Source organism: Herpailurus yagouaroundi, unplaced genomic scaffold, assembly GCF_014898765.1.
Source record: "Herpailurus yagouaroundi ecotype Mexico unplaced genomic scaffold, PumYag 196, whole genome shotgun sequence".
NCBI lineage: Eukaryota > Metazoa > Chordata > Mammalia > Carnivora > Felidae > Herpailurus > Herpailurus yagouaroundi.
The window spans coordinates 31,816,071-31,831,465 of NW_024412427.1; the positions used below are offsets into that span (position 1 = coordinate 31,816,071).

At 40.2% G+C, this 15,395-nt stretch overlaps 1 protein-coding gene across 5 annotated transcripts in view; it reads left to right on the forward strand.

Moving 5' to 3' along the window:
* The window catches only part of CFAP61 (cilia and flagella associated protein 61), a 281,759-nt gene that overhangs the window by 71,285 nt on the left and 195,079 nt on the right, over positions 1-15,395 (forward strand). For all 5 annotated transcript variants that reach the window (XM_040447823.1, XM_040447824.1, XM_040447825.1 and 2 more), the window contains exon 9: positions 12,888-12,979. In XM_040447823.1, coding sequence (XP_040303757.1) covers positions 12,888-12,979 — 92 coding nt within the window. The remainder of the gene's footprint in view (positions 1-12,887; positions 12,980-15,395) is intronic.

Below are 15,395 nucleotides of genomic sequence, written 5' to 3' on the forward strand. Positions count from 1 at the left end.
TTCATGCTCTGTCTCTCTCTGTCCCAAAAATAAATAAACGTTGAAAAAAAAAAAAAAAGAAATGCAGCTGGTTTTGGATATTGACCTTATATCCAATGATCTTTCTACACTGATTTATTAATTCTATGATCTGCAGATTTTTTTGGACTTTCTCTGCATAATGTAAATTTTTATTTTTTATTTTCAAATCCTTATTCTTTTTATTTCTTTTTCATGTACTAGCTAATACCTTGGGTAGAAATGGTGTTAGCAGGCATCCTTTTGTTGTTCTTAATATTAAATGGAAAGTTCTGAATACATTACCAGTAAGGATGACTTTGTGAATACCCATGACCAGTATAAGGAAGTCTCTGTATTTATAGTTTGCTAAGAAATTTATCAATAATGGTTGTTGTTTTTTTAAAATTGAATTTAATTCTATAAAATGCTTTTTTTCTGTACTTGCTGAGATGATCATATGATTCTTCATTATTCTGTTAATGAGGTGAATTACATTGATTAATTTTTGTATGTTAACTATTTTGTTAATAATATATTTTTCTTTATAGGCAGTACTGGATTCTTTGCTAATGTTTTGTGGAGGATTTTTGCAGCTACATTCATGAGTGAAATTGGTCTGTAATTTTCCCTTCTTGAAACATCTTTGCCAGACTTTGGAAATGAGGTTCTGTTGGCCTCATAAAGCAATTTGAGGAGTATTCTTCCTTCTTCTATTTTTGGAAGTTTATGCAAGGATAGAGATATTTATTCTTTAAATGTTTTATAGAATTTATCAGGGAAGCTGTCTGAACCTGGTGGACTTTTTGGAGGAAGGTTTTTGATTGCAATTTCAAATAAATTGTAGTAGAACTATTCTTCTTTGTCTCTTTGGTTAAGTTTGTAATTTTTTATAAGAATTTGTACATTTCTTTACATTTCCAAATGCATTAGGATAAAGTTGAAGGTATTCTTCATTTTTTTCTATTATGCTTTTACTGTTCATAAGCTCTGTAGCAATGTTGCCTTTTTCAAAATTCCTGACCTTTGTTATTTGTATTTTCTCTCTTGAATAGTCTTGCTAGTGGCTTATCAATTTTCTTTAGTCTTTTCAAAGGACCAATTATTAGCTTGTTTGGTGCTCCCTATTTTATGTTTGTTACTTATTTTATTTTTGCTCTTTTATTATTTCCTCCTTTTTATTTTTAGGCTTAATTTTTTTTTTAACTTATTTTTGAGACAGAGAGAGACAGAGCATGAACAGAGGAGGGGCATAGAGAGAGGGAGACACAGAATCTGAAGCAGGCTCCAGGCTCTGAGCTGTCAGCACAGAGCCTGATGCGGGGCTCGAACTCATGGACTGACCTGAGCTGAACTCATGACCTGAGCTGAAGTTGGACCGACTGAGCCACCCAGGCGCCCCTAGGCTTAATTTGATGTTTGTGTTCCTATATCTTAAGATGGATTCTTAGCTCATTGATTTTCAGTTTTCTTCCTTTTTTCTATGAGTTTTAAAACTAGAAACATTATTCTCTGCCTGGAATTAGCTGCAACTCACAAGTTATGTAATATATTCATTATCAATATTTTTTTTTAAGTTTATTCATTTTGGAGAAGAGAGAGAGACAGGCAGACAGACAGAATATGTGGGGAGGGAAAGAATCTGAAGCAGGCTCCACACTGTCAATGCAGGGCCCTACATGGGGCTTGAACTCACGGTTCAAGCTGTGAGGTCAATGATCTGAGCTGAAATCAAGAGTCAGACACTTAACTGACTGAGCCAGTCAGGTGCCCCTCATCAATATTTTTGAAATTTCACTTCATTTATTCTTTGGCCCATAAATTATTTAAAAGAATATTTATTCTCAAACATATGGGGATATCTGTTATGTATGTATGTATGTATGTATGTATGTATGTATGTATGTATTTAATGCTTATTTATTTATTTTGAGAGAGAGAGAGAACACAAGTGTGGGGAAGGGGTAGAGAAAGGGTGAGAGAGAGAATCCCAAGCAGGCTCCACACCATCAGTGCAGAGCCTGACACAGGGCTCCATTCCATGAACCATGACCATGACCTGAGCTGAAATCAAGAGTCAGATGCCTAACTGACTGAGCCACCCAGGCACCCCGAACAGTCTTATTTTTGAAGGGGTTGTATGTTGGCCCTAATCATTTCTGGAGGGTGACCTATCTCCCTTTGTTTTTCTTTTTTATAGTGTCTTTCTTTTGCGTCTTCTTTCACTTCCTAAACAGGGGTGGTTTAGGTCCAGTTACCCGTATTGATTGAAGGCCTTTGGAAGATTTTTAAAATGTGAATTCCACTGGTTCTTCTTCTTTTAAGCTTCTAAATCCTTCCATGAATAATTTGCTTTGGTGCACAAACATCGACTGGAATATCCAAGGGGCTTCCCTCTCGGTTTATCATGGAGATGAATCCAAATCCCATTTGCACATTGAACCACTTACAGTGGCCAGTTCCGTGCAAACCCTGGGATTCCTCCTCTACCTGCTCTGGCAGCTTCCCAGGCCCTTCACCACCACCTTTGTCTGCCCTGCCTTCGGCCATGTTGCCCATGGGCCCTTTGCTCCAAACTCGTGGGATGAAAACTTTCCCTTTGGAATGGAGTGATCTTCTGGATCAATCTAACATCTTGATTTTGTGTGATCACAAATTTAGCTTGCATGGTCTAATGTGCTTTCCCTCTTTATCTGTTATGTATTTATTTTATTTTATTTTATTGTGTTAAGAACACTTAACATGAAAACTACCTTCTTAAATTTTTTAAGTGTACAATGCAGTTTTGTTAACTGTAGCCACAGTGTTGTTCAGCAGATCTCTTGCATGTATTCATCTTAGATAACTGAAACTTTATACCTGTTGAATAGCAGCCACCCTGCCCCCCCCCCCCGCCATTATCCACTCCTCTCAGCCCCTGGCTTCACCATTCTGCTCTATGCTTCTATGAGTAGAACTGTTTTAGGTACCTCATATAAGTGCAATCATGCAGTATTTGTCCTTCTGTGACTGGCTTATTTCACTTGACATAACGTCCTCAAGGTTCATCCATGTTGTTAACATATTGCAGGATTTCCTTCTTTTTCAAGGATGAATAATTTTCCATTGTATGTATATACCACATTTTCTTTATCCATTTGGGATGTTCTAGTTACCTTTTTATTACTGTGTGTTAGTTTAATTGCATTGAAGTCACAGAACCTACTCTGATCTTAATCTTTTAAACTTTGTTGAACATATGGTCAATTTTTGAAAATGTTCCTTGGGTCCATGAAAAGACTATCCTGTAGTTGTTAGATGCAGGGTTCTATATGAATCAGTCACATTTGATAATAATGTTGTCAAATATTTTATCCTTATTGACTTCATCACTTATTTGATCAATTAATGAGATGTGTCTTAAAATCCCCTTCTTTGATTGTGGATATACTGATTTCTCCTCAGAGTCTAACATTTTTTATTATATATATTGAATCTGTGTTATTAGGTGCATAATTTTTAAATAATTATATCTTCTTTGAATTAAAAAAAATCAGTTATAACGTGTCCTCTTCATCTCTAGTGATATTATTTTGCCTTAGAATTACTTTTTCGTTTTTTCTTTTTTTAAGAGACAGAGAGAGAGAGAGAAAGAGAGAGAGAACTTGAGTGGGGGAGGGGGCAAAGGGAGAGAGAAGATGAACATTAAGCAGACTCTATGCTCAGTGCGGAGCCTGACATGGGCCTCAATCCTATGGCCCTGGGATCATGACCTGAGCCGAAATCAAGAGTCGGACACTTAACCAAATGAGCCACTCAGGTGCCCCTAAAGTCTACTTTTTCTGATTTTAATATGGCCATACCTGCTTTCTTTGATTCATATTTGCATACCGTATCTTTTTTCCATCCTTTTATTTTCGTTCTTCCTATTTCATTACATTTTAGATGTGCCCTTTATAAACAGCATAGAGTTTAAGTGTTATTTTTTTAATGTTTGTTTTTGAGACAGAGAGAACATGAACAGGGGAGGGGCAGAGGGGGGCGGGTAGAGGATCCAAAATAGGCTCCACGCTGACAGCAGTGAGCCCAATTCAGAGCTCAAACTCACAAACTGCACAATCATGACCCGAGCCGAAGTCAGACACTCAAACGACTGAGCCACCCGGGTGCCCCAAGTGTTCTTTTTTTTTTTTAATTTTTAAAATTTTTATTTATTTTTGAGAGAGACAGACAGAGAACAAGCAGGGAAAGTGCACAGAGAGAGACACAGAATCTGAAGGGAGCTCCAGGCTCTAAGATGACAGCACAGAGCCTGACATGGGGCTCGAACTTACAAATTGTGAGATCATGACCTGAACTGAAGTTGGACATGTAACCAACTGAGCCACCCAGGTGTAATAACCTAGAGTGACAACTGTTATCTTTTAATTTGAATATTTAGTCCATTTATATTTAATGTTCTTATGGATTTATATCTACCACCTTACTTAATAGATGTCACCTGTATTTTTATGTTTCATTACTAGTACTATTTATTTGTGTCTTTTCCTTTCTTAATCTCACCAGTGTCAATTTAATTAGTATTTTCAAAGAACCAGCTTCAGGATTTGGTTAATTCTCTCTATTATCTTTCATGGTTACATCAATAACCCATTACCACACTAGTGCTGCCAGCAAACAGCTACCAAACCACAGTGGCATACCACAATAAGGATGTTTTGCTGATACAACTGGGGTTATTTAGGCAGCTTTCTTGATCTTGGCTGGGTCTTCTCACATGACTTGGGGTTGGTTGCCTGTTGGCTGATCTAGGCTGGCCTTGGCTCTGCTCTATGTGCCTCTCATCCTTTCAGTGGGCTAGATTGGGCAAGTTCTTATGGTGACCACAAAGGTGCAGGAGACCAAGTGGAAACACACAAAGCCTCTTGAGGTCTAGGCTTTGAACTAATACACATTATTTTATCTAAAGCAGATCACACAGCTGACCCCAGAATCAGAGGGAGAGGAAATTACATAGCAAGGGCCTAAATACAGGGAGGGTAAAAAACCAGCATCATCATTTCAACCCTTATTCCCACAAAAAAGAATAATGCTAATGATTTTGATCATGACCTCTTTCTCCTCTTCTGTTGGAGACACAAACTCCAATTTAGCCTGGAGGAGGCTAAAACCTATGGTCTCATCTCAAGACAATGACATGGGAAGGGTGCCTGGGTAGCTCAGTCAGTTAAGCATCCCGCTTCAGCTCAGGTCATGATCTCACGGGTCCGTGAGTTTGAGCCCTGCGTCTGACTCTGTGCTGACAGCTCAGAGGCTGGAGCCTGCTTCAGATGCTGTCTCCCTCTCTCTCTGCCTCTCCCCTGCTCACAGGCTGTCTCTCTCACTCTCAAAAATGAATAAATGTTAAAAAAGTAAAAGAAAAAAAAGACAATGATATGGGGATTACCAGGGAATTAAGCTCAAGTTTGTCATATTGTATGGTGTGGAGTCTGCACTGCAGTCCAGTTGGGAAAAGTTTCCTTGAAAAGTAAGAAAAAAGTCCTTTCTTTTCCTTTAATGCAGCCTGCCTAGTGTTTTTCTTTGTATCATTGTGAACTTTATCATCAGCCTCTTGCTGTTCATTCAGCCATTCAGTAAACACTGAGTACTTCCCATATAGTAGACATTAGGAACCTAGTCTATAGTCTAGTACATGGTGAGTCTAGTACTGTCTAATGGCAGGATAAATATGCAGGACAAATTAATTTACAAAAAGTGAAGTGTTTTGAAGGCTAGAAAATTGTGGTGGGACTATAGCAGAATTACACCTAAGTCATCTTGAGAGCATCAGCATAGAATTCACACACAAAAAGCTTTTGAGTCAAAACTTCAAAAACTAATTGGAGCTTTCTAGGTGAATAAGCAGAAAGATTTTCCTAGTAGAGGGAACAAAATGTACAAAATAAGGAGGTATTAGAAACCATGGCTTATTAGGGGGAAAGTACAATTTCAGTGTTTCTAGAGCTTTAAGTGAGGTAGTGACAGGAGATGGAGCAGGACAGGAGATTGAGGGGAGACAAGGCTTTACATGCCTTGCAAAGGAGATTAGATTGTATCTATTCACAACATACCTGAAGCTTATCCATGAGGAATTTTCAACTAGAAAGAAACCCATGGTCAACTTCTGGTTCACAGGAAGACTTTCCAAGGGTCACTGGACTGTCCAGGAAAGAGATGAGGAGGGACTGAACCAGAACATTGATTATGGATGAAGCCTGGGACATATTTTGGAGAATTAATTGAATTTGATGTTTTACTACATATGGAGAGGGAAGGTTATGGAAAAGGGAAAAATCAAGGATGACTGCAGAAACTAGGTAGACGGGGGAACCACTTTGCAATATCGGAATAGTAAGAGTGAATTAATTATTTGATGGAGATGCTGTGATTTTGATTTGGACAAGTTGAGTTTGACCTTCCTAGTAAGTATTTGGATGGTCACAGTACTTCTTCAGCAACAGGTGCCCATTGAGGTACACTGAAACATTACCTCCCCAAAGATGCTCGCATTCTGATCCCTGGAACCTGTAAATATGACTTTAGTTTTGGGGAAAAGGTATTTGTAGGTGTGATTAAGGATCTCTAGATAAGGAGTTTGTTTTACAGTATCTCGGGGGCCTGACATCCCATCACGAGTGTCCTTTTGAGAGAAAGAGACAGGGGGAGATAATACAGACAGAGAGGAAGAGGCATTGTGACCATAGAGACAGAGATTGGAGTGATGTGGTCACATGGCAAGGGATGCTGACAGCCACTATAAGCTGGAAGCGGCAGGAACAGCTTCTTCCCAAATCTCTGGAGGGAGTGTGTCCCTGCTGGCACCTTGATTTCTGCCCACGGATACTGATTTTGGACTCTATCTTCCAGAATTGTGAGAGAATACATTTCTATCATTAAGCTACCAGGTGACTGTAATTTGTCACAGCAGCCCCAGGAAAGTAACATAATTACAAAGAAGATCAAGGATCAGAGGCAAATCAAGGAAGGAAAACTGTCAAGAAATAAGGAAGTCTTTGCTCTTCAGCAAAACTCCTAGAAAGAGTTGTCTACTCATTGTTTCCATTCTCTCTCTCTCTTTTTTTTTAATGTTTTTATTTATTTTTGAGATAGAGACAGAGCATGAGCAGGGGAGGGGCAGAGAGAGAGGGATACACAGAATCTGAAGCAGGCTCCAGGCTCTGAGCTGTCAGCACAGAGCCTGATGCGGGGCTCAAACTCATGGACTGTGAGATCATGACCTGAGCTGAAGTCAGACGCTCAACCGACTGAGCCACCCAGGCTCCCCGTTTCCATTCTCTTTTACTGTCTCAAGGCTACTTCTTAGCCTTCGGGTCTCAGCTTAAATGTTTGGAAGGACTTCTCCAACCACTCAATCGAAAGCAGCACCTGGGGTCTCATTTTCTACATGTCATCCATCATAACTTAATGTTTTCTCATTCACTAACTAACTTGCTTTGGCAGTGCAAGTTAGTCTTGTTCATTGCTGAAACCCCTAGAATGTTAATGTCTAACAGATGGTAGGTGTGAAATATAAATTTTTAAATGAATGAATAAATAAATGAACACTGTGTGCTTTATTCATATGCCTTCTTTAGCAGCTTTCACACAGAGAGATAAGGGTGTGTGTGCGTATGTGTGTGTGTATGTGATCGCTTCTGAGCCTTGTAGAATATGAGGGCCTACATCTTATTCATCACTCTGAGAATCTCAAAGTGCTTGCAACTCGTTGAAGTTTAGTGGAATGATTTAACTTGAACCTCTAATCTTTCCCCTTCTTAAAATTAAATGATTTAAATTCATGTGGCAGGCTTTTTTGAAACCATTTGTAATACTATAATAATAAATAAAAATGGCTATTTTGTAACACATTGGACAAATATTTTGGACATTTAATAATTTAATTGGACATTTAAAAAATCTTGATTGCATTAGTAACACATGAAACTGTCCTTCTTTGAAAAATTAAAATAATGCAATTGAAGCTGAGTTCCCATTGAACCGCCTCCAAGTCTGGTTCTTCCTTTCCTCCCCAGAAATAGCCATTATAAAAAACTTAGTGTGTGTTCACCCGGACCTCTTTTTTATACTTAAAAAAAACCATTTATTTATTTATTTTGAGAAAGAGAGAGAGAGCTTATGAGCAGCGGAGGGGTGCAGAGAGAGAGAGAGAGAGAGAGAGAATCCCAAACAAACTCTGTGCTGTCAGCACAGAGTCCACTGCAGGGCTCTCTCCCACCATGAGATCATGATGTGAGCCAAAATCAAGAATCGGACGCTTAACCAACTGAGCCACCCAGGGGCCCCACTCTTTTATACTTTTATATGAAGTCCATATATTGATAGAAGAAACACTACCCTTTTGTGGCAGTGGTTTTTTTTATATGAATGGTGTCTTTGGGGTATGTGATATTTTGATATTTGCTTCTTCACTCTTTGAGATCTAATGTTGGTACACATAGGTATAAGACACTCCTTTTACCTTTGGGGTAGTATTCCATCCACTGCATGGAATGTGCCATATTTGTTCTTAGATGGACACTTAAATTGTTTCTGCTCTTTTGTTATTGCAAAGGGTGCTGCAGTGAACATCCCAGCGCATGTCTCCTTGGATCCCTTGCAAGTTTTCATAGGCTCTGTTTCTGGAATTCTTCTTGCTGGGCTTGGAAGTACTCACATGGCCACCAAACATGGCCAAACCAGTGGTTTTTCTCCAGACCCTTTCACAGTTCTTCATACTCAGTGTCAGCCTTTTAAACTTTTGACAATCTGATAGGTGTGAAAGGAGAGATCATTGTTTTAATTTTATTTCTCTGAACACTATTGAGAATGAACACTTTTATGTGTTTATTGGTCATTTAAATTTCCTGGACATTCATTGCCTTTCCTAATGGGTTGTTTCTCCTTTCTGTAATTCAGTTATTCCATGAGGTGTGTTGCAAATATTTTCTCTATGTATCTACTTTGGGGGGGAAGAGGAGAGAGCGAGCATGTGCATGTGTACATGCGAACAAGGGAGGGGCAGAGGGAAAAGAAGAGAATCTTAAACAGGCTCCATGCCCAGTGCAGAGCCCAATGCATGGCTTGATTTCATAGCTGTGAGATCATGATCTGAGCCAAAATCAAGAATTGGATGCTTAACTGACTGAGCCACTTAGGTACCCCTCCCTGTATCTACTTTTTAAAAAAAACTTCTTTTTAGGGTACTTTTGACAGACCTTTTAGATTTTGATGTGGTCAAGTATATATGTTAACTAACTAGAATTAAAATAAAAACTTAAAGTAAAATAAAAATGCCTGGCATACACACAAAAATAAATAAACAAAAAGTATTTTGCTTTCATGACTTCCACCCTTTTGCAGAAGGATTTTTAAGGAAGAATTTCTCCACCACTGAGATCACAGATTATTCTCTTATAACTCAAACATATTTTTAAAAAAATTAAGGGGGCACCTTGGTGGCTCAGTCGGTTGAGCATCTCACTTCAGCTCAGTCATGATCTCACAGTTCGTGAGTTTGAACCCCACTGCGCAGTCAGCATAGAGCCCACTTCAGATCCTCTGTCCCCTCTCCTTAGCCCCTCCCCCACTTTTGTGCATGCACGCTCTCTCTCTCTCTCTCTCAAAATAATAATAATAACAATAATGATAATAAACCTGTTAATGTATTGGAAGTGATTTTTATGTATAAAATGAAATAGGGGCTCAAATTAATTTTTTCCCATATGGTGAGCCAGTACTATTTATTATATAGTTTATTCTTTCTTCACCAATTTGAAATGCCACCTTTAACATATGTCAGCATTTTATAATTGTCTGGCTCTTTTCTGAATTCCATTCAGTTCTGTTCCTACTTGAATAACACATTAACTATGGCTTTATAATATGTCTTAATATTCATTAGGAAATTTGGCCTACTTTTTGTTCTTATTTCTTAAAATTTTGTTGTTGACTGTTTCTTAAAATGTCTTAAAAACTATTTCTCCATATTCTTTATTTTTCATATTTACTCTTTTAGAATCTGTTTGTTTCATTTCACTAAAAAATTTTTCTTGGGAGTTTTGGTCTATATTTTAAAAAATGTTAAAAACCACCAGATTTTTTACTGTTATTTATTCCTGCAGCCATCAAAATGTACTAGTTAGCTTTCCACGTGTACTATCACTATTGGGCAAAGAGCAGGGCAGATCCAGGTCTTGTGGGACCCAAAGTCTATACAATTTGAGAGCCCTCTTTGAGAAAACAAATGTAAAATTATGAATGCAATAGTAGATGCTGTGCCATGGGAGGGACCTTTACTGGGAGAGGAGGCCTGAACCTCCAGCTTTATTAGCTCCATGGTAAACCCATCCCATTTTAGCAATCTCAAGAGCAGGAACATAGAAAATGGTGCCTCTACTCTCACTAGTTTGTAATTTCTAAGCTGCATAGGTAGTGGAAGCAATAAAATAATGGTTAAATTTGCAGCCTCAGTGGTGGTGTTAGTTGTGTGTTATATAATACCAGTGCCTTGACTTTTCCCTGGGATAGTACCTCACATTTGAGAATCTCAGGACACATAATCAACATTAACTTATTAAACCTCACAAAACTCTGGAGACACAAGAACAAGAGATATTGCCTCACCTCACCCAGTTCTGAAATGCAGCCACGTCTGGGGACGGTGTGGCCACTGCTTGCTAATAAGTTGCAATACCCCACGACAGTTTAGCCAAGACAGTTAGCTGTTGTAGTTGGTAATTGTCTCATGAACATTAGACTATAAAACACTGAAGTCACTGGGATTATCAGTTCATAGCGAATCTAATCCATTCTTTAAGGTTTCTTACTTTTTGGTAATTTTGTCCTAATTATAAAAGAAATATAGGGGGGCACCTGGATGGCTCAGTTGGTTAAGCATCCGATTTCGGCTCAGGTCATGATCTCACAGTTTGTGAGTTCAAGCCCCGCATCAGGCTCTGTGCTGACAGCTCAGAGCCTGAAGCCTGCTTCAGATTCTGTGTCTCCCTTTCTGTCTGCCCCTCCCCTGCTTGTGCTCTGTCTCTGTCTCTCAAAAATAAATAAACGTTAAAATTTTTTTTTTTAAGAAATATAGGCACAGCAAAGATCTGGTGTGTTGTTTTTTAGGGGGGGGGGTAGTTCTTCAAATTTAAAACAAAATAGAAAAAAGCTATCTTTTAAAAAATAAAGTAGAACTTAAGAATAGGGAGTTATTGATATATATGTTTTTTAATTCAAAAAGTTTGCTGCTGAACAAAACAGATTGATGGTATAAGACAGAAGAGCATCTGCCTTTAGGTACTATATTGCTGGACAGGGGGATCAGGGAAACTTCTGGGTGCTGGGAACGCTTTAGGTATTTATTTAAGTGATTGTTACATGGGAGTAGGTATATGTAGACATTCATGCATTTTTACCATATGCACATTATATCTCAACTACAAAGCAAATTAACATAAAAAGCATGTGACTTGTCATCATGAGAATGCCGTATAGACTTTCTGAAAAGCTTTGCAGGGAGTAGCACATATTCAGGAGTTAGAGACTTGAGACATTCCCCACGGCATGTTTCTTCAGAAGAGGGATTCTAGGTCCTTTGCTCCTCTTTCCAGATTTTCTCTCCATGCCAAAAGAGCTACCCCTAATGCTGGGATATGATTCTCAGTCATCCTACCTTCAACATTAGGTACCTCTTTATCTATATCCTTTACACTTCCCTGGACATCTAATTTTTCTCTTAGAATTTCATTTTGTTTCACTCAGCTACATCTTTGCCAGAAGTAAGTAAAAGGTGTGCCGTAATCTGGGGACTGGGGGTTGAGAGGTATCTGCAGGGGCCATTGCCCTGACTGGCCCTGGAAGAGCAGAGTGGGAGAGGAGGGAGCAGAGAGGATAGGCTACCTCTGGCCCCACGAGGTCTGATGTGACCATTAGAAACAAGAAAACAGAGGGGCAGGCCCATGCTGGCAGCGTGGAGGGGCAGCCCTTGGGCACAACCTCCCAGGGCGTCTGTGAACAGCTGTCAGAGCTGAGAGTCTCCAGCGAAGCAGACACAGGGCAAACCAGAAAGGAGGAGGTGGGAGAACGGAGGGAGGAGGAGGGGGAAGAGAAGAAAGATCAACAAGAGAGTGGTTGAGAGAAAGGGGCAGAGAGACAGGAAGAGAAATTCGAAGGATGAGAAGGAAGATGGGCAGGAAGAAAAACAAGAATGCAGAAGGAGGAGGGAGTGAAAGAAGAGGGATAAAAGCTCTGTAGACAAAATGGGAAAGTTTGTTTCCTACTGTAATTTTTAGTGAAGGTTAAATACACAAACACTACCCTGATTATTGACTTTCCAGAACAGTTAAAACAGTACTTTCTTCCTTAGAAAGTAGAGAAGTGAAAATAGTGGCCACTGTCCGACTGCATGCTATAATATTTTCAAACAAACAGAAAGCAGCCCTTATGCTAATTTTCAGCACCCATGTTTCCAAATCATTTCAAAGCCTGCTGCCCAGAAAGTTGCTAATCGATCATTTGTAAACTTGAAAGGGGGTTCCCATGAAAAGACCAGTGGTTCAGGAACCTCGAGGGTGAGGGCCCCCTGTGGGCAAGGCCAGGCCTACAAGGGCAGGCCTATCGCTGCCATCACTTTGCTCCCACAGCTCCTATAGGGGCAGGTATCATTTTATCTCCATCACATGCATAAGGGCACTGTGAGGTCAGAATTGGGGTGGGCTATGCTTCCCACCTCATGGTACTTCCCTCTGCACTACAGTTCTTCAGATGTGCTGCATTTTAGAAACACATTAATTACCATGCTATCTTCAACGTCCTGTGACTGTGCAGATATTTATTGTCTATTTTCTGTCCTCATGCCACTCTTTCTCTCAAAGATGCTAAGCTCAGTAGTAGCAGCCACAGTTTCCTGAAAATAGCGGAGGAGCCACAGGAACAAGTCATTCCAGAGACCGTGGAAAGCATTCAGGTAATGGAGGTCACGCCTGGGGCCCCAGGGTGGGCCTAGGAGCTGTCTGTGTTGTGGGGTCAGGGGCGTTCTTGGTGCTAGGCTCATCATCAAGAAGTTGTGATCTGATGTGGAAAAGGTCTCACTATCACTAAGACCAGGGAGACAGCAGGCAGGAGGGAATACTGGGTGTGTGTTTATAACAGACAAATCAGAGCCTCACCGCTAGCTTCAAGAATACAGGTCAGAATGGAGTTTCATCCTTGCTCTTCCTCCCTTCTCACCCATTCCCTAACTTCAGGAGGCTGAGGCAGATGAAGCTGCTCATTTAAAGCCAGGTAGAAAATCCAGACATACTGAAGAGACTTATACACTGCCCACATAGTCAGATGAGGCCCTGTTTTCTTTCCTGGAAGCTATAGAGATGCCCAACACAGCTTCCTGGAGAGCCACTGGCTCCACTTGTCTTTGGCCTCAGCAGGAGCCCCACCACCACCTGCACCCTCCTGCTTCCAGGATGACCTGCACCCTACTGCTGCCAGAGTTCTGCATGTGCTGCTGCCACCCTAACCTAAAGAAGGAGTTAGACCCACACTAAAGGAGGCCAGTCAGCCACGTAATAGATTACATAGGAAATGGCGGACAAGCCAACAGATCCAGCCATTGGCTGGATTTATACTGGATTTTATATATATATACATATATATATATACACACACACATACACACACACATATATTATACATATAATTATTATATATTATATTTATAAAAATTATAGTAATACAAAACAATATATTAATATCAATTAATATTAATATATACTAATTATGTATTATAAATATACAATTATATTTATCATAATTATATATTATATAATTATTATATTTATATGTAATATATATTATATTTATATATTACTGGATTATATTTATACTGGATTATACTACTGTGGTATAAATGGCCAAATTTATCGGGCTCTGAGTCCTCACTCCTGCAGGACCTCAGGGCATGTCTCTTGTGTCCTTAGGAATAAGGCCTCACCTAGTGGGTGGGACAGGAAAATGGTCTCCCTTTTAAACAGGCTAATGTTGCTGGCCTAGTCCTACATCAGCACTGTGTGTGGCCAGAATCCCAAGGTGTGTTTCCCTACACACTCCTTTAGCTTCTGGTCTGCCTGACTTCTCCGTCCAGCTGGGCCCAGAACCCCTCCTGAACCCAGGATGGGGGGCAGGTGCTAAGCCATTGTTTCTGGACTTCAGCCTCCAACTCTCTTTTTTTTTCTCCTTTTCAGCCTTGGGTGAAACAGTATTCCCCCTTGCCCATCAACTCGTGCAAAGAAAATCTTGGGAACAGGAGGATGGAGGGAGGACTTTTATCTTAGCACTAGGCCACCTGGCTTGTCCTCCCAGATTTCCACATTGTCTCTGCAGAAAATGCATTCTTATGCCCCAGACCACAAAAGGACCCAACCTGTAGCTGGTTGGCTGTTATATTTCAAGTGCTGGTTTATTTTCTGAATGGAGGTTGGGCATGCACAATGGTCAGGCACTCTGCTATGTCTGAGTGTACTCAGTGGGGGAGATGAAAGCCCTAATTCACTATGTGGGAAGGAGGATGGGAAGCATCCCAGAGGAGGGGAATGAGGGACACCTGAACCTTTTTAAAGAAGGTTGTATGACATGGATTAAGTTGAGGGAAATGAAGCTGATGAATAGAATTAATAATAAAAAAAGAAAAAGAAACTTAGTACAAAGAACTTTTAATTTTGGCAAAAATGGAGTAACAGAGACCAGATTTATTCTCCTATAGAAACAACCAAAAAGTGGCCAAAATGTATGAAATAACAGTTCTTAAGACACTGCTTATCAGGTAACCAAGGAAAGTGATGCCCGAGAGATGGAAAATAAGCCAGGTGAGCTCTCCGATTGCCCCAGCCTCCTGTCTTGGGAGACTTTGAGGCCACGGCACAGGGCAGAAGAACCCAGTGGGAACCTGATGGACTCTCTGAGTTGAGGAGGCAGATCTGTAAATCCATGGAGACTAAAGCCACTAAGGTTTGCAGGACCGAGTACCAGAGAGGAGAGAGCTGCGCAGAGACGTTAGACACCAGCAGAGGGTCACCCCTGTGTATTCAGTTGAGGACTGATCAGCACAGTCATGTAAGGAAATAGTGAAGGTCAGGCTGAGGATAGAACCTCCCCAAAGGAGTAGAGTTCACAGTGCCAGTGCTCATCCAAAGCTGGAGCTAGTGCCTGTTCCCATCAGCTAGACTGGAGAACCTTAGGACCCACAAGGCACTGGGAGAGTGCACAGAAGAGTCTTGCCTGCATCCGTAGTAGGGAATAATTAGTTCTAGACAGAGCACTGCTCCAGTCATGTCTAACCTATCTTTAGAGCAAGAATTGAAAGCATCAAACTGCTCCCAAGTGACTGA